General features: G+C 50.1%; 1 protein-coding gene across 1 annotated transcript; it reads left to right on the top strand.

The window, feature by feature from the left end:
• Nucleotides 1-225: 225 nt before the first annotated feature.
• Nucleotides 226-17,829, top strand: Mvp (major vault protein). The gene is given in 17 exon segments (XM_090357989.1): nucleotides 226-284; nucleotides 3,593-3,631; nucleotides 7,959-8,108; nucleotides 8,511-8,706; nucleotides 9,667-9,790; nucleotides 9,901-10,032; nucleotides 10,884-10,978; nucleotides 11,389-11,625; nucleotides 11,900-12,181; nucleotides 12,832-13,076; nucleotides 13,158-13,355; nucleotides 13,808-14,191; nucleotides 15,755-15,871; nucleotides 16,046-16,172; nucleotides 16,534-16,722; nucleotides 17,373-17,453; nucleotides 17,455-17,829. Coding segments are annotated over 16 exon segments (2,634 nt in total). The 5' UTR covers nucleotides 226-284; nucleotides 3,593-3,617; the 3' UTR covers nucleotides 17,518-17,829.
• Nucleotides 17,830-19,766: the final 1,937 nt, after the last annotated feature.

Raw genomic sequence — 19,766 nt, 5'->3', positions numbered from 1 at the left:
AGATCAAAGGCACGTGGGGCAGAGGCAAGCTCAGCCCTTCTGACTGGGGCACATTGGTTTACCCTAGTCTTATTCCTATCCTGCCAGCTGGCTCTGGCAGAAATTCTTGATTGAGCACGGAATTACCTATGGTGCTTTACCCATTAAGACAGTCCAGCTGCAGGGGCCCTTTAAATACTCAAGCCCCGCCCTAGTTGCCTAGCCTTGCCGGGAAGTGATCCCTGGGGCTAGTCAGAGTTTTCTCCTCTGGAAGACTCCTGAACAGGCCTTACCTGCTTCTAGATGTGAGTACCATCATTTCTCTGACCCCCCAAAAGCTTCTCTAGCCTTTAGGGACTTGGCTTCTGTCGGGGCATGGGGAAGAAAGAAGGGAGATGGCTTCACTGTGAGAGGTTTCACTGTCCTTTATGAAGTTTTCTAGATTTTGCATCCACACTTCCCGAATCTCACACTTGTATGTCAAATAGAGAACCGTGTCAGGCATAGTGGTACACATTTGGAGCCTCAGCCACTGGAGAGGCTGAGGTTCTCCAGGATTTCTGAACAACATAGCAAGACCCTGTGTCACCCAGTAACAGCACTGGAACATTTGCTTAACTCCCGAGGGTTCCTGGGTTCTATTTCCCAGCACCCTCAAAAAAAAATTAGTTGTACTGGCTCGGTTCAGACTCCATCTTGAAGCTTGATTGGTTCTTGGATGTACATACCTCACCATCTGGAGAGCTGACCTCTGGCTTTTCCCCTTGAGTTGCTAGAATGTGAATTGCCCCCTTAGAGACTCTTTAACTTTACTGAAAGCTGAGGTTTTCTTTGTGCTCTGAGCAGGGCTGTGCTGACCATAAGCCTTAGCAGAGTACGAGAAGTTTTTGTTTTGGTACTGGGCCTGGCCCCTGTCTTTGAGCCTCTTACCATTTGAACGACAGTGCCACTTCTGGCTTTTTCTGAGTGGCTTATTGGAGATAGTCTCGTGGATTTTTCTGCCCAAGCTGACTTCGAACAGGATCCTCAGATCTCGCTCAGTCTCCTGAGAGGCTAGGATTACAGGTGTAAACCACCAGCTTCCAGCATATATGTGGGAAGTCTTTAGCAGAGTGATGGTGAGAAATGCCTGATTTCAGAAAATGCCAGGTGGTGAGCCAGGCTCTTTTCTGGGGCAGAGAAATGAGCCTAAAACTAACTCAGGCCTTCCAGCTGGACTTAGTAATTTGGAATGGGGCTGGTAATTGAGGCAGATCCCCTGTGTATTTGGCTTCCCTGTCTGGGTGGACCCTGGGGAATGTAGGAGAAAGGTTTGTTGGTCAAATGAATGCCTGGTGGATCTCTGGGAATTCCTGCCAGTTTCTGCCTTTGGCACACAGCATTTGCCCTGCCCTGGGGTGGGGCCATTTGGGCAGGACAGCTCTCTTCATGGGCCAGAGTTAGCCTACAGGATCCCTTTTAGGTTCTGTCCTCCCATGGGGAAGCAGAGTCTGGGTGTTGGTTCTGACTGCAGGAAACAGCTACCTTTGAACTTCTATTGGCGCTGTTTGCTGGGCAGCATTAGCCCTGCCCAGAGCCCTTAGCCCTTGTTCAGTGTCTTGATGAATTAGCCTTAGAAGCCATTCTGTCTTCCTCTGGTCAGAATGGCCTAGGTGGAGTTCCAGCCCAACCTTGCAAAATGGGATGGCTGAGCAATTTCCTTACCTTCTGGGATTGTGGGAGGATAAAATGAATTGTTTAAGAGCCCCTAATCCTTCACCAGCTGTAGATGAAGTTAAGGCAAGTAGAAGCTGTTTACAGAAGGTCTCTTGCCTCAATACTCGTTCCAAAGTCTTTGCTGCAAACCTTGATCCAGCCTAGAAAACAAGCATCACTGTCCAAGCCCGGCTTGGAAGACCTTTAACATATGAAATCAAATCAACGCTAGCTGAGGCCAATATAGCAAGAATCTCACCCCCCACCGCTGCCACCTCCACCCCTCTTTGAGTGGTAGGATTGTAAGCAGGAACCACATTCCTAACAGATCCCTTATCTTAGAAAAAAGGAAGAGGTTGGGAGTTTGGCCTAGTGGTAGAGTGCTTGCCTAGCATGCACAAAGACCAGGGTTCGATTCCTCGGTACCACATACATAGAAAAAAGCCAGAAGTGGTGTTGAGGCTCAAGAGCTAGAGCTCTAGCCTTGAGAAAGTCCAAGGACAGTGCTCAGGCCCTGAGCTCAAGCCCAGGACTGGCCAAAAAAAAAAGGGGGAGGACAGGGAGGGGAAAGAGAAAAGCTTGCCCCCAGATCTTTTGGGTTTTCAGTGGTTCTGAAAACTGGATTCCTGGATTATTTCTAGTTTTAAGAAATCCTTCAGAGCCAGGTGCCAGCGGTTCAGACCTGTAATCATCACTAGGAAGATATGATTTGATGATTGAAAGTTGGGAATTACCCAAGCAGGAAAGTCCCTGGGACTTATTTCCACTTAACCATCAAAAGATGGAAATGGAGCTATGGCTCCAGTGGTAGCAGCCATGAGCAAACAGCTGGAGGATGCTCTGGATTCAAGCCTCAATACAGGCATAGGTGTCCTCACCTTCAATGATGACCTGAGGGACATTTATTAGTAGCACCTAAGGAATTAGGAAGAGACTCCTGGGGTTCCCCTCAAAACTGTCACAAAAAGTGAATTAAATTTTACAGAATCTGTTCTCAGTAATAATCATCTAAAGCAGGATGTGGTTGTGATAAACCAGGAAGCTGCAACTAACAGCAAGCCCTTAGAAGCTTCTTGAGTAATGACTCATCTCCAAATAGAATGTTTAACTTCAAATCAGTGAAGGACAACCTGGATACTGATAGCTCACACCTGTATTCCTAGCTACTAGAAAACGGCTGGGATCTGAGGATTTCAGTTCAAAGCCAGGCACGGCTGCCTGACAGACTCTGATGTCCAATTAACCATCCAAGAAACCTGGAAGTGGAGCTGTGGTTCAAGTAGAGCTCTAGCCTTGGGGCAGGGAGGGCACAGAAAGCTCAGGCCCTGAGTTTAAGCCCCAGGATCAGCATTAAAAAAAATGGTGAAAGACCATGCCATAGAAGAGAGCATTTGAAACTCCTGGACTTTAGCTCAGGGCCTGAGCACTGTCCTTGGACTTTCTCGATTGGAGCTCTACCACTTGAGCCTCAGCACCACTTCTAGCTTTTTTCTATGTATGTGGTACCAAGGAATCAAACCCGGGTCTTCATGTATGTTAGGCAAGCACTCTACCACTAGACCAAACTCCTGGTCCCACAAGCCTTCTCTTAAACCTAAGGTTGGTGTTGATCCAGTGGCAGGGGTGGGGAGATGGCTGCCAGGGGAAACATGAATGTTCCTTTATGGAGCAATCTCAACTGAGCTCCTCTGAATTTATCTTCTCCTGGTGAACAGAGTGTGAGACACATCTCTCTGGGAAGCATTAGCTCAAGGCTAGGGCTCTACCAGTTGAGCCACAGCTCCATTTGCTGCTTTTTGGTCGTTAATAGGAGGGAAGAGTCCAGGCTGGCTTCAACCTTTTAGCCTTTCAAGTAGCTAGGATTACAGGTGTGAGCTACTTCTAATCTTTTCTCTTTTCCCTCTTTTTCTCTTTTGAGTTCTGAGGATCAAATTGAGGACCACATGCTTGCTAGAAGGTACTGTTTTCAACCTTGATTACAAGAGTCCATATGATTTTTTTTACATTTCTGGGACTTGAACTTGGGGTCTGAGCTGTGCCTCCCTGTGCTCAAGGCTAATATTCTACCACTTGAGCCACAGCATCCTTCCAGCTTTTTCCGTTTATATGGTACTAAGAAAGGGATTCAGGGCTTCATGCATGCTAGGCAAGCACTCTACCACTAGGCCACATTCCCAGCCCCCCTTGAAAGATTTTCTGATCCATAGTGATTTGTGACTGACTCATTAATTTCAAGTGGTAGAAGTTTTGAGGTTGAGTGTCCTAGGGTTTGAACTCAGGGCCTGGATGTTGTTCCTGAGCTGCTTATATTCAAAGCTAGAGCCACAGCTCTACTTTCAGCTCTTTTTGGTAATTAATTGGAGACAGGAGTCTCACACTTTTCTGCCCAGGCTAGCTTCTAACCATGATGCTTAGATCTCTGCCTCCTTAGTAGCTAGGATTACAGGCATGAGCCACCCACACCTGGCTGCAGAATGAAAGTTGTGCTTTTTGAGTGTGAAGACTAGAACCAGATGTGGTGATGCATGCTTATTATCCCAGCATTGAGGGGGCTGAAGCAGGAAGATTGAGTTCAAAGCCAGCCTGTGCTACATAGAAAGAAAGACTGAGGTGAACCAGGGCCACTTAACTTAGACCTTGTCTCAGAAAAGTAAATGAAGACTAGGATCAGAAGCCCCTGGTTTTGATCTCACAATGCTGCAGATGAAACCAGAGCCTTGTACATACTAAGGCAAGTGATCTCTCACTCCAGAGTTATACCCAGGGCTCTCTTGGAATTATAATGTGAACTCCGCTTCTGCCCTGACAGACTCTTCTCTGCTGTCTGTCACCTCATTCTCTTCTTTCCCTTTCTCCCCCACGCCTCTCTCTCTCTCCCCATGTGTGTTTTGGGGTGGCAGTGTGTGTGGGAGGGGGTGGGGAGATTCTGTAAGATGTCAGATAAACATTGACCAAATATCTCATAACCTTTGAGATACCTGTGGTCAGGTAAGACCTCTTAAAAGCCAGATCTCCAAAGTAAGGGCAGAGGGAGATGAGTTCTGAGTATATTGGGGACTTAGATCTAGTTATGAGGCCTTGGAGAGACCTTTCAAAGGCCAACACAATTTTCTTAACTTTGGAGAGAACCCTGACACACTGGAAGTAATCGTCTCTTAACTGTACACATCATGTAGTAAGCCATGAAAGTCCAAGTCTTGTACTTGTCACAGTGTGAATGCAAGGGCAAGACAGCTCTGAGGGAATTTGGTAAGTGGAGTCCAGTGCTTTAGCATGCACTGGGGGTGGTCAGAGTGGAGAGATAAGATCCTTATACTAAGCTTGATGCTGGTGCTTATGCCTGTAATCCTAGCTACTAAGAGAGGCTGAGATCTTGATCACAGTTCAAAGCCAGCCTGGGCAGAAAAGTCCATGAGACTTTGTTTTGTTTTTTTGGTGGGTCATAGGGCTTGAAGTAGGCCTGGGCATTGTCCCTGAGCTCTTCAGCTCAAGGCTACCACCCTACCCTTGAACCAAGCTCCGCTTTCCGTTTTCTAGAGGTTAACTGGAGATGAGTCTCAGGTCCTTTTGTGCCCAGGTTACCTTTGAACCTTGATCCTTAGTTGTCATCCTCCTGAGTAGCTAGGATTATAGGCATGAGCCACCATGCCCAGCTCCATGAGACTCTTATCTCCAATTAACCACCAGAAAACCAGAAGTGGTATTGTGGCTCAAAGTAGTAGATGGTAGCCTTCAACAGAAGTTTAATAGATGATGTCCAGGCCCTGAGTTCAAGCCCCATGATTGGGGGGAAAAAAAAATCTTGAATTGAGACAGAGGTTCAGCCTTACAATAAGGAAGGGCTGGGTATATGCCTAGAGTGGTAGAGTGCTAGCCTAGCATGCATGAAAGCCCTGGGTTTGATTCCTCAGTACTACATGAGCCACAGTGCCACCTCTGCCTTTTTCTGTTTGTGGAAGAATGCTAGCCTTGAGCACAGAGAGGCTCAGGAATAGAGCCCAGGCCCTGAGTTCAAGCCCTAGTACTGGCCCAGAAAAAAGGGAGGGGGGAGCAGGAAGAACCATGCCTAGCTACTTAGAAAGCTGAGAAATGAATGAAATGAGGATTGAGGTTCAAAGCTGGCCCAGGTAGGAAGACCCAGCAGCCAGAAAATGTAGGTATAATAAAGTGGTAGAATACCAGCCTTGAGAGAAAAAGCCAAGGACCGTACTCAGTACTTGAGTTTGAGCCCTAGTAAAGAACACACACACACACACACACACACACACACACACACACACACACACACACACACACACACACACACACACACACACACACACACACACACACACACACACACACACACACACACACACACACACACACACACACACACACACACACACACACACACACACACACACGACAGTAGGAGAGCCTAGAGGGATCAGCCATAAGATGATTCGCTGAGTCACTAAGCTGGGCCAGGCTCTCAGCCCCCTGGCTGGGCCCAGCTGGGGTGACAGATGGTAGAGAGGCCTTGGCAGTGGGGAGTAGGGCTTTGTCTAATAAAGAGCCAATGGGGCCTCCTCTGAGTTCACCTCTTCCCTGGCAGGCCTCAGAGCCTGGCCCAGACCTCTGCCTGCAGCCAGAGCCTTTTCTCTTGTCCATTTCCTGCCTACAATTGCACTCTGCAAAGAACCTGATGCAGGAGCCACTGGGAAATGCTTTCCTTGGCTGTGCCTCTGCTCTAGAATGGAGGTGACACATATTGTCTTCCTCTTGGCCAGTAAACAAGGTGTTGGTAGAGCCTCCGGCACTGCCCCACCCAACAATAATACAGCACACATCGTATTTCAGGTTTTGCTGAGCTGTGTGTGTACACATGGGTGTACTGGTCCTGGGGCTTGAACTGAGAGTCTGGGCTCTGTCCCTGAGCTGCTTTTGCTAGTGCTTTGTCACTTGAATCACAGCTCCATTTCAGTTTTTTGGTGATTAATTGGAGATGTGTCTCACGAACTTTCCTGCTCAAGGCTGGCTTTGAACCAGGATGCTCAGATGTCAGCCTCCTGAGTTGTTAGGATTACAGGCGTGAGCCATAGATGCTAGGCTGCTGTCAGCAAGTTATGTATATATTTGTCCTCATGATGCAGAGTAAGACACAGCTGTCCCTTCAGGTGTGTAGCCCCCCACATAGGTGCAGGATGGAGGGACTCGGCTAAGACCACTCGTTGAATAAAGGTTTGATCAGGCAGTCCTAGCATTGGAGACTGTCCAGAAATTGACATTTCACTTAAAACCATGAAGTAGGGAAGACACATGAAGCTGAGACAGAGGACAGAAAGAAGCCCCGGATGAAGTAGGGAGAAGAGCAGGAAGTTAGAGGGGAGGGGGCCCTCGTTTTCCCAGGACTGGAGGAATACCTTCCCTACAAATTAGGGAAATTAACTTCAAATGAAAGTCAGCTAGGGAAAAGTATCAAGGTCAGATTCCATACAAAGTTACAAAATGTAATTCCGTTCCTCCTTTTATAATTCCTCTGATGGCAAGGTATCAAAAAAAAAAGCATCAAAACTGTAACTTCTTTCAAAAGGAGAGGAAGGAAACAAGCTATGAAACTGCAAATCACAGCTGTAAATAAATCCCAGGAAGCTTGAATTGGGTCTTTGAGTCCTGATAATACCCTGAACTTTTTTTGCCTTTTTTTTTTGGGGGGGGGGGCCAGTACTAGAGCTTGAACTCAGGGCCTGGGCACTGGTCCTTGAGCTTTCTCAAGATTAGTGCTCTACCATTGGATCCACGACACACTTGCAGCTTTTTCTGTATGTGTGGTATGGAGGAATTGAACCCAGGGTTTCACGTGCATGCTAGGCAAACCATTGGCCTCCCTCCTAGCCCAAAGCCACCCTTCCTGTGAGCAGACCGGGCCTCCCTCAGCCCAGCCTCCACTGACTAACATTCCCAGCTTGAAGTTACAGCCTGGGAACCTTTTTCTAAAGCTCCAAATGGGTTTGAGAAGAGTGAGAGAAGGAATGGGGCACTGACCTCAGGGCATCTGTGGTCAGCTTGGCAAAGGTGAGGTCTAGGTAGACTGTAGTGCCCTGGTTGGGAAGAAAGGAAGAGATAGACATAGGGACAATGAGTTCTCCAAGCTGGAAAGGGAAAGCCCATCCTCAGTATGGAGTACCTTGTCACAGGAATCGTGAGTAGCTAGGATTACCTGAGCCCTCAGTGCTTGGCTTCCTGGGTTAACCTTGCTGTGCTTTCTCCACCTGCCTGCCATTCTCTCTGCTTGTACTCAGGGCCTCCAGGGTCTCGGGATTCAACATGGCAACTGATGAATCCATCATTCGCATCCCTCCATATCATTATATCCACGTGTTGGACCAGAACAGCAATGTATCTCGAGTGGAAGTTGGCCCAAAGACTTACATCCGGCAAGACAATGAGAGGTTGGTGGGGTTCTTTTGTTTCTTCCTCCTGGTCTTCTTGCTTTGGGTCTGAGGAATGTTTCTCTTGTCTCTTACTTCCTCCTTTGTAGGAGAACATAACTTCCCCAGGTCCTCATAACCCTTTTTTTTGGGGGGGGGGGTCAGTTGTGGGGCTTGAACTCAGGACCTGGGCACTATTCCTGAGCTCTTTTGCTCAAAGCTAGTGCTCTACTACTTGGAGCCGCCTTGAGCCACAGTGCCACATCCAATTTTCTAGTGGTTCATTGGAGATAAAAGGCTTATGGTCTTTCCTGCCCAGGCTGGCTTTGATCCTCAGATCTCAGCCTCCTGATTAGCTAAAATTATAAGGTGTGAGCCACCAGTGCTGGGCTCTCACAACCTTTCTAACCTTTCTTCTGACAGGGTACTGTTTGCTCCCATGAGAATGGTGACGGTCCCCCCTCGCCACTACTGCACAGTGGTCAATCCCGTGGCCCGGGACGCCACAGGTGAAGTGCTGTTAGATGTTACAGGACAAGTACGGCTTCGCCATGCTGACCAAGAGATCCGGCTGGCACAGGACCCCTTCCCCCTGTACCCAGGGGAGGTGCTAGAAAAGGTACCTGACTTGCCACTTGGTGGGGAGCCTGCCATTCCATGTCAGAGCTCTGTGTCCCCTTCTGAGGGGACAACAGCAGATCAGGGGAAATCTGGGAAAGACACCTGCTGGTTCCCATTCTCCTCATTACCACTACTCCTGTCCCCTACAGTGGCTCCTCAAGAGATTTGTTTTTCCTCTAGGACTGCTGGCTTGTCTTCTGTCTTGCCATCTGGACTATTTCATTTGTGTGTGTGTGTGTACATGTGTCCGTCCTGGGGCTTGAATCCAGGGGCTGGGAACTGTCACTGAGCTTTTATGCTCAAGCCTCATGCTCTACTTTTGAGCCACAGCTCCACTTCAGGCCTTTTGCTGGCTAATTAAAGATAAGACTTTCACAAGACTTTGCTGCCAGAGCTGCTTTCAAACCTCAACCCTCAGCCTCCTGAGTAGCTAGGATGACAGGTGTGCGTCACCAGCGCCTCCTCCCTCCTCCTCCCTCCTCCTCCCTCCTCCTCCCTCCTCCTCCCTCCTCCTCCCTCCTCCTCCCTCCTCCTCCCTCCTCCTCCCTCCTCCTCCCTCCTCCTCCCTCCTCCTCCCTCCTCCTCCCTCCTCCTCCCTCCTCCTCCCTCCTCCTCTTCCCTTCTTTTAGTTTGGGGATCAAACTCAGGGCCTGCCCATGTTAAGTACTCAACTGTATCACTGAGCTATACCCTTATCCCTCTATACAATGCTTCCCCCACACACACTTGTAATGCAGGGCATTCATTTAAGGCTGGCACTCTACCATTTGAGCCATACCTTCACTTCTAGCTTTTTGTCAGTTCGCTGAGAGACGTTTCTTGAACTTGTCTGCCCAGACTGGCTTTGATCTGAGATCCTCAAATCTCAGCTCCTGACTCGCTAAGATGACAATGTGTTACCTGCACCCAGCCAGAAGACCAGATTTGACCCTCTGTCCCATGACCCTTCTCTTCCTAGGACATTACCCCGCTGCAGGTGGTTCTGCCCAACACGGCCCTGCATCTTAAGGCTTTGCTGGACTTTGAGAATAAAAATGGAGACAAGGTGGTGGCAGGAGATGAATGGCTATTTGAGGGACCTGGTATGTGATCTTCTCATTGGGCTTGGTCAGGATCATGACTTCTTTCCTGCCCCCCCCCATGGCCCTGACATCTTCTGACCACTGAGCTCAGCTCTATCTTCCCTTCGTAGGCACCTACATCCCCCAGAAGGAAGTGGAGGTCGTGGAGATCATTCAAGCTACAATCATCAAGCAGAACCAGGCACTGAGGCTGAGGGCCCGCAAGGAATGCTTGGACCGGGAGGACAAGGAGAGGGTGACAGGTGGGGGCACTGAGGGTACTGCTAGTGAGAAGGGGACAGGAGGGGTCTGCCTGTATGGAAGGTGGATGAAGCCCACTCTACCTGGGACAGGGGGCCTTTCCTGGTCTGTCCATCTATCTCTGTCCTGGGCTTTGAACTCGGGGCCTCATGCTTGCTGAGCACCTGCTTAGCCATACTGCAAGCCCCTTTTGACGATGGTTATTTTAGAATTAAAGTACAATCCTGACTTGTGCTTCCTCTCTTCACTGGGGAATGATAGGCACACACCACGCTACGTAGCCATGGGTTGAAATGGAGTCAGGAAAACTTCTTGCCTGTGGTAGCCTCAACCATGGTGCCTAGATCTCTCCCTGCTGAGAACTAAGATTACAGGCTTAAGCCATATGCCTGTGTACAGTAAACTGGATCCTGAATCCCTGGCTTTATGTTCTTTTCAGAGCAGGGCTGGCATTGTATTGCTTGAGCCTTGGCTCCAATTCCAATTCCAATGGTAAACTGGAGATAGTCTCAGGAACTTTCCTGCCTGGGCTGGCATTAAATTACAGTTCTCTAGGTCTCAGCCTCCTGAGTAGGTAGAGTCCCAAGCCCAGCTTGCTGCTTCCTCTTCATTTATGCATTTATATTTAGACAGGATCTCACTAGATAGTCCAGGCTGGTCTCAAACCTCAAATGTGGGCTCTTCTACCTCTGTTCCCTAAGTACTAGACTTACAGGTGTATGTTACTATTCCCAGCTTCTAGACATTTTTTACTTCTCCTGGGGTAGACGTTTGGTAGTCCCTCCATGTGGGCTGTGGGAAGGGGCTACTGAGGCTATTTAACCTTTGACCTTCCCTTCCACTCTCCACCCAGGAGAAGAATGGCTAGTCCGCTCAGTGGGTGCGTATCTCCCAGGAGTCTTTGAAGAAGTTCTGGATCTGGTAGATGCTATCATCCTTACAGAAAAGGTGTGTGCCCTGGTGTGTGGGGGGGTCAGGGAACCCTGGCTAGGGATCACTTACAGTACAAGGAAAGAGAAGCAACATTGCTAGTGTCGCTACAGAGAATTTAGTACTAAAGCAGCCGAGAGCTGCAGATGGTGGCTCCAAGCCAAACCAGGCAGACAAATCAAGAGACTCGCCTCCAACTAACCAGCCAAAAGCCAGAAATGCAGAAGTGGTTCAAGTGGTAGAGTGCCAGCCTTGAGTAACATCAAGTGAGAGTCTAAGGCCCTTGAGTTCAAGCCTACACATTGATTTTGCACATACAAAATGAACGCCCTCCTGGCTTGGTAGGAATTGTCACTCCGAGAGCTTGCAGTGGAAATGTCAGAAGGAAGCTGGAGCGAGCGCTCCTCTTATCCCCTTATCTCCTGCAGACTGCTCTGCACCTCCGGGCTCGGCAGAACTTCGTGGACTTCTGTGGCATGGTCCGGCGCACTGGGGAGGAATGGCTGGTGACGGTGAAGGACACGGCGGCCCACGTGCCGGATGTGTACGAGGAGATGCTGGGTGTGGTGACCATTACCACGCTGGGCCCCCAACACTACTGTGTGGTCCTCGACCCAGTTGGGGCTGATGGCAAAAACCAACTGGGCCAAAAGAAGGTCATCAAGGTGAGCTTGCCTGCTGTCAGGTCCTGGCCCCGAGTGGCACAGGCCCTCTGAGCTCTCGCCTTGCATTCCTTTGCAGGCCAGGTACACATTCAGGAAATACCTCAGGGCCTCGTTCTTGTGTGTGTGTGGGGAGAGGGTCAGTCATAGGACTTGAACTTTCACAACCCTGAGTCTTACAATGGCCTGGCCTGTTCCCTTGGCCTGGTCTGTTCCCTTGCCTTTCCACATTAGCCCCCAGTTACTCAGGGTGCCTAAGCAGCCTCTTTCTCACCAGGGAGAGAAGTCGTTTTTCCTGCAGCCGGGAGAGAGGCTGGAGCGAGGCATCCAGGATGTGTATGTGCTATCGGAGCAGCAGGGCCTGCTGCTGCGGGCTCTGCAGCCCCTGGAGGAGGGCGAGGGGGAGGAGAAGGTGAGCCGCCAGGCTGGAGACCACTGGCTCATCCGTGGACCCCTGGAATACGTGCCACCTGCCAAGGTGGAGGTGGTGGAGGAACGGCAGGCCATCCCTCTGGATGAGAACGAGGGCATCTACGTGCAAGATGTCAAGACTGGAAAGGTAACAGCTCTGGGCTTTGCTGTCTTTTTGTTTTGTCATTCCTGGGGGCCTGGGCCTTTGTCCTTAAAGTGTTTTTGGTTAAGGCTAGTATTCTATTCAAGCCACAGCTCCACTTGTGGCTCTTTCTTGGGTGATAAATTAGACACTTGTGTCTACAGATTTCCCTGCCCTGACTGGCTTTGAACCTCAATCCTCAGATCTCAGCCCCCTGAGAAGCTAGGATCATATGCGTGAGCTGTTCCGTGCATTTTTTTTTTGCCAGTCCTGGGGCTTGAACTCAGGGCCTGGGCACTGTCCTTGAGTTTTCTCAAGGCTAGTGGCCTTACCACTTGAGCCACAGCACCACTTCCAGCTTTTTCTGTGTATGTGGTACCAAGCAACCAAACCCAGGATTTCCTGCATGCTAGGCAACCACTCTACCATTAGGCCACACTCCTGGCCCTGTCCCATGCATTTCTTAGCTAATGGAACAGCAGCACAGGGGACAAAGCAGCTGTGAGCCATGTCGGAGCTAGGAACAGCAAGCAGAGGCCAGACTTGCTTAAGTGGAGGCCACTGTTACCCTGGAGGAACTGTGCCACCCCTGGAGCAGTTTTGTCTGGAATGGCGAAGGTCTTTCCTCTCATGCACTTAACCCGGCTGTCTTCCAGGTACGGGCTGTAATTGGAAGCACCTACATGCTAACTCAGGATGAGGTCCTGTGGGAGAAAGAGCTGCCTCCTGGTGTGGAGGAGTTACTGAACAAGGGATATGACCCCCTGGCAGACCGGGGCCAGAAGAGCTCAGCCAAGGCCAGTCAGCCCTCCGCTCCCCGCAACAAGACCCGGGTCGTTAGCTACCGCGTCCCGCACAATGCGGCCGTACAGGTGTATGACTACAGAGCCAAGAGAGCCCGGTGAGGTGCCAGCTGGGCAGAGGGGCTGCGGAGGGGTTGTGGGGGTCTGGGGGTCTGACTTCTCCTTGTCCCCCCCCACAGTGTGGTCTTTGGGCCTGAGCTGGTGTCGTTGGATCCTGAAGAACAGTTCACTGTGTTGTCCCTTTCGGGTGGGCGGCCCAAACGTCCTCACGCCCTCCGGGCCCTCTGCCTGCTGCTTGGGCCAGACTTCTTCACCGATCTCATCACTGTTGAAACGGCCGATCACGCCAGGCTGCAGCTCCAGCTTGCCTACAACTGGTGAGGGTTGCGAAGCCAGGTGCCGCTCCCAGAAAGCTCGGAGGAGGAGATAGGCCTGGGGAGGGGATGGGAGGGAGATGGCGCCTTCTGTGACCTGACCTATAGCAAAGCCTTATGTTAACAAATCTAGGGAAGATACGGTCTCACCTCTAGGACCAGGACTTATGGGGAACCCAGTGACAGGTTTCTACTCCAGCTAAAGTGTGTGTGTGTAGCCAAATGTTTCACTGTGAGGTTAAGATTGGTGGGGGCTTACTAGTAGAGTGCTTGCCTAGCATGTATCACATGAACAGAAAAGGCTGAAAGTGGGCGATGTGGCTCAATTGGTAGAGCACCAGCCTTAAGTAGAAAAGAGTAAGAAGCCCCTGAGTTCAAGCTGAAACCAGGGGAAGGAGGAGACAGACTATGACAGTGTTTCCTGGGGATATGCCTTGCCCATCCTGTCTTGACAGGCACTTTGAGGTGAAGAACCAGAATGACCCTCGAGAGACCACCAAGCTCTTCTCCGTGCCTGACTTTGTGGGTGATGCCTGCAAGGCGATTGCTTCCCGGGTGCGTGGGGCCGTGGCCTCCGTCTCTTTCGATGACTTCCACAAGAACTCGGCTCGCATTATCCGCACAGCAGTCTTCGGCTTTGAGATCTCTGAAGCCAAAGGCTCCGATGTGGGCCTGCCCGTACCCCGGGACCGGGCTATCTTTCCCCAAAATGGGCTGGTGGTCAGTAGCGTGGATGTGCAGTCGGTGGAACCCGTGGACCAGAGGACTCGAGATGCCCTACAGCGGAGCGTCCAGCTGGCCATCGAAATCACCACCAACTCCCAGGAGGCAGCAGCCAAGTGAGTGAGGCCCCAAAGGCCCAACTCGGCCCCTGCCAGCCTCCAATAATGTGGCATCTACTACTGGCTCCCTGCAGCTATCCTTGGACCTGACCATCTGGTGTACAGGATAACTTACAGTTAGAGGCCTGGTTCAGGTGGTAGGGCACGTGCCAGTAAGCTTAAAGCTTCAGATACCAAGTTCAAATACCAAGTTCAGGTTCCAGTCTTGGACAAAAAAGAAACATATGAGCCCTGTGCCCATGGGTCATGCCTACAATCCTCTCTATTTAGGCTGAGAGCTGAGGATCTCAGTTGAAGCCAACGTAGGCAGAAAAGTCTGAGATTCTTGGCTCCAATAAACTATTCAGGAAAAGCTGGAAGTGGTGCTGTGACTCAAGTGGTAGAGCACAAGCCTTCAGCACAAAAAGGCTGAGGGACAGCACCCAGGTCCTGAGTTCAAGCCCCATGACTGGCAAAAAGAATAGGGGCAGAACCAGATTCCTATCATTTATCTTGCCAACGTATTCTGATAAAATGTTTTCTCTGTGGGTCCTGCCCCAGCCTCCACATTCTGCCTCCCAGCCTGCTCTCCTAACAATTCCATTCCCTCCATTCCCTCATTGGCTTATGCTCTCAGTTAAGCCTTTTTTTTTTTTTTTTTTTTGGCCAGTCCTGGTCTTGAGCTCAGGGCCTGAGCACTGTCCTTGGACTTTCTCAAGGCTAGAGCTCTACCACTTGAGCCTCAGCACCATTTCTGGCTTTTTTTCTATGTATGTGGTACCGAGGAATTGAACCTGGGTCTTCGTGCATGCTAGGCAAGCACTCTACCACTAGGCCAAACTCCTGGCCCCCTACGCCTTTTGTTGCTATTTTGTGTGTGTGTGTGTACTGATATTGTGACTTGAATTCAGGACCTTGTATTCTTGCCTGATTGACCCCCCCCCAAAAAAAAAAAAGTTGTGGGGCTTGAACTCAGGGCCTGGGCACTGTCTCTGAGTCTCCTTGTACTCAAGGCTAGTGTTCTCTCATTTGAGCTACAATACCACTTTGGGTTTTTGAGTAGTTCATGAGGGATAAATCTCAATGGACTTTTATCCCCGTGCTAGCTTCAAACTATGAGCGTTAGAATCTCAGCCTCCTGAATAGCTAGGAAGCCAAGTGTGAGCCACCACCCAGGCCTTTTGATTTCAGCCATTCCAACACTTTCCCTGGAGCTTTTCCAGGCAACTTCCTCAATCCTCTGTGCTCCCGAGTCTTAGCCTTGGAAAGCCCTTTTCTTTCTCTCACAGCTGCAATAGCACCCACATTGCCTGCTCGTCCCATTTTCTCTACCTCCCAGATGCTTGTCATGGTCTTGAAGTCACCCTCGGCTTGTTTTTCCCCCATTGGTAAAAGCAGGAGAGGTGTGTGGGGGGGAACCCCAGCCTGCCCCACGTAGCATTTGACTTCTGAACAGAATTGCTTATGAAGTGTCTGTGGGAGTCTGACCTGGTTCTTCACAGCTTGCTCTTCTCTACCCTGGGTCCTCCAGTCCCAGTTCAGGCTCTAGGCCTGAATTCACCTGTCCTCACTCTCTTTCAGGCATGAGGCTCAGAGACTAGAACAGGAGGCCCGGGGACGGCTGGAGAGACAGAAGATCTTGGATCAATCTGAAGCTGAAAAAGCCCGAAGGGAACTCTTGGAGCTTGAGGCTATGAGGTGGGTGGGCTGGGAACTAGAAAAAGATGGGGCAAGACAAAACAGTCTGGGGAAAGATGGCTGTATGTGGGGAGGGGCGGGGGGAGTTGGGGAGAGGACATCACATGGCGTAAATCAAGGCTGTGGGTGGGCAGGATTTTTCTTCTGGGCCTCATCTGATTGTCTACCCTCTAGCATGGCAGTGGAGAGCACTGGCAATGCCAAAGCAGAGGCTGAGTCACGCGCAGAGGCCGCTCGGATTGAAGGGGAAGGCTCTGTGATGCAGGCCAAGCTGAAGGCTGAGGCCTTGGCCATTGAGACCGTGAGCTGGGGAGATGACCTCCATGGAAGGTTGTGGCGGGGGTGCCTGGGGGCCCGGGAACCAATCAGAGCACTCACTTGAACAAGACCTATTGAAGTATTCCTAGGCTCACAAGGGTAGACTTTTGCCCTGTTATGTGGTTAGCACAGGCTTTTGAAGGTAAGATACTTTTCTGTTTTACATACATGGCCTTGTGTTCATGTTTGAAATCTTGGCTGAGCCTCAGTGTAAACGGAGATGGAAAAAAAAAAATGCACCCGTCTGCCTCAGTTTCCTCAGTGGGGTCTGCTGGCTCTCGTAACTTTACTAGCCAATCCCCAGAAGTGCGTGAGCTGAAGTCAGCTGGATTTTTCCCTTTCAGGAAGCTGAGCTTCAGAGATTAAAGAAAGTTCGAGACCTGGAACTGATCTATGCTCAGGCCCAGTTGGAGCTGGAAGTGAGCAAGGCCAAACAGCTGGCTGATGTGGAGGCAAAGAAGTTCAAGCAGATGACCGAGGCGCTGGGCCCCAGTACCATCCGAGACCTGGCAGTGGCTGGGCCCGAGATGCAGGTGCGAATCGGGAGGCAGGAAGGATCTGTATGTTAGGACCAGCTTTAGATCCAAGAAGGCAAAAGGCAAATTCAACATCTAGGAAAAGAACCGGACAATGGTAGGTCCTGCCTGTAATCCTATCTCCACAGGAGGCTGAGATTTTTGAGGATCAGTTTGAAGCCAGATAGAGCCGGAAAAGTCCATGAGACTCTAATCTCCAATGAACCACCAGGAAACTGGAGGTGGCACTGTGGTATAGTGCTAGCCTGAGCTGAAGAACTTAAGGACAGTGCCTAGGCCCTGAGTTCAAGCCCAACAACGGACAAAAAAATTGGACCAAAAGCATGGTTTGGGGCTGTACCACATACATAGAAAAGCTGGAAGAGGTGCTGTGGCTCAAGTGGTAGAGCTCTAGCCTTGAGAAAGCTCAAGGACAGTGATCAGGCCCTGAGTTCAAGCCCCAGGACTGTCAAAAAAAATGATTTCATAGCTAGGATTACAGGCATAGGCTACCAGCATCCGGCTGAAGGAAGGAAAGCAGAGAAAGATGTGTCATTTCTTCAACTCCGGTTCAAGGAAGGTTATGCTGAAGTTTGGCTTACGAGGGCATGGCAGCTTAGGGCAAGTGTGTGGACTGTCTAACTGTCTTCTCATCATCCCTCTCATAGGTAAAACTGCTCCAGTCTCTGGGCCTGAAGTCAACCCTGATAACCAATGGCAACGCTCCCATCAACCTCTTCAGCACAGCCCTTGGGCTGTTGGGGCTGGGGGCAGAGGGTCAGCCTTCAACCAGAAAGGAAGCCGCCGCTGTAGTGCCTAGCCCCCAGGAGGGCTTGATTGTTCAGGCCCCTCCAGCCTCTCAAACTCCTGCAGACAAACAAGACCAGTCTTCTGGGCCTTAAACACACACACACAACAACCCACAGATTCCATAAAGTTTAGAGGCAGTGCGGATGAGGGAACTGAGCAACAGTGCTGACTCTGAGTTCAAGCCCCAGTACTGGCACACAAATGAGATAAGCCATTTTCAAGTCTGGTTTACAAGATTTCTGGAGAGGAGGGGGTGGAGGGAAGTAATGGTGAAGGGAAGATTGAAAATATAAGAAATAAACCATTTTCCAGTGTGTCAAGTCTGGTTTACAAGATTTGGTTTGGGGGATGTGATAAGGGGAAGATACACTTAAGATCTCAGATTACTGGAGACTATTGATGTCACTAAGGTAGAAAGGAAACGGAGGCAGGGGAAAGAACATCACTTCATAGTGGTAAGAATGACCCCCAAATCCTATCAAGTCCACTTGTCCTTTAGGCACTCATGCCTTGAATTCAAGGCCTAGGTGCTGTCCTTTAGCTTTTTCTTTCAAGGCGGAAGCTCTACCAGTTGAGCCACAGCTCCACTTCTGGCATTTTGGTAATTAATTGGAGATGAGTCTCATGGACTTTTCCTTCCTAGGCTACAACCAGGATCTTCAGATTTCTGCCTTCTGAGTAGCTAAAATCACAGGCATTAGCCGCTGGCACCAAGCTTGGCCAGGTGATTTTGGTTCAATCCTCTCAGCCAACACAGCTATCGCTTTGGCGCTCCCCCCTCTGGTGCCACCTGCTGGCCATGTTTGCAAACTTGCAGCACCAGCTGGTGCACCAGGCCTGCATGGACTCCTGTACACTACCTCACCCGTTGAGGATGGTCCTTTGGGAAGCAGGATAGGACTCCGGCAGGAAAAGAGGATTTAGCCAGGCGCTAGCTACTCCGAAGGCTGAATCTGAGGATCGAGGTTCAAAGCCAGCCCAGGCACAGAAGGGCTTGAGACTCATCTTGAAAAGGGGAAGTAGGGCTTGGCTCAAGGGTAGGGTGGTAGCCTTGAGCTGTATAGCGCAGGGACCATGCCCAGGCCCAGAGTTCAAGCCCCATGATCCACACAAAGGCTTTGGGTCAGGTAGATTTGTGGTCACACCCAGAATCTCTGCAGAAGTTAAAGCAGACCTTAGAGGAAGCCTATAATCCTAGCTTCTCAGGGAGCTGAGGTCTGAGGATCCCAGAGTCAATTAGACTCTTATCTTCTATTAACCAAGAGGGACTGTGGCTCAAACTGGTAGAGCTAGTCTTAAAAAGAGCTCAGGGGCTGAGAGTTTGGCCTAGTGGTAGAGTGCTTGTCTAGCATGCATGAAGACCTGGGTTCAATTCCTAGGTACCACATACATAGAAAAAAAGCCAGAAGTGGTGCTGTGGCTCAAGTGGTAGAGCTCTAGCCCTGAGAAAGTCCAAAGACAGTGCTTAGGCCTTGAGCTCAAGCCCAGGACTGCCCCCGAAAAAAAGAAAGCTCAGGGATGGCCTCCAGGCTCTGAGTTCAAGCCCCATAAGCAAATATGAAATATGTGTACATATAATGAAGAGGTTGGACTCACTTTTGTGTTAGGGAAACTGCTCTGGTCTCTCCATATCTCGGTGTATCATTCTCTGTGTTGGTGTTTAGGCTTGAACTTAAGGGCAGGGGCTCTGTCCCAAGTAGTTTTACTTAATGCTGGGTACTCCACCATTTGAGTTGCAGCTCCACTTACAAGAGTGTCAGACTGGGCCGGGAGTTTGGCCTAGTGGTTAAAGTGCTTGCTTAGCATGCATGAAGACCCAGGTTCGATTCCTTGGTACCACATACATAGAAAAAAGCCGGAAGTGGTGCTGAGGCTCAAGTGGTAGAGCTCTAGCCTTGAGAAAGTCCAAGGACAGTGCTCAGGCCCTGAGCTCAAGCCCAGGACTGGCAAAAAAAAAAGTGTCAGACTTTCCTGCTTGGACTGGCTCCAAACCATAGACCCCCAAATCTCAAGTTTCCTGAGTAGGATTACAGGCATGAGCCATGGATGTACAGGCAGCTTCCATGATCTTTTTCCATCTGTGAAATGGGCCAGTGAGTACCCTGTTTTGTTTTTGTTTTGGGGGGGTTTTTTTTTGGCCAGTCCTGGGCTTGGACTCAGGGCCTGAGCACTGTCCTTGGGTTTTTTGTTTTTTCCCCTCAAGGTTAGAGCTCTACCACTGGAGCCTCAGCACCATTTCTGGCTTTTCTTCT

Source organism: Megascapheus bottae, chromosome 25 (assembly GCF_031878675.1).
Source record: "Megascapheus bottae isolate mThoBot1 chromosome 25, mThoBot2.hap1, whole genome shotgun sequence".
Classification (NCBI taxonomy): domain Eukaryota; kingdom Metazoa; phylum Chordata; class Mammalia; order Rodentia; family Geomyidae; genus Megascapheus; species Megascapheus bottae.
Note: the sequence above shows the minus strand (reverse complement) of the source record. Positions and strands in the feature narration are given on the sequence as shown.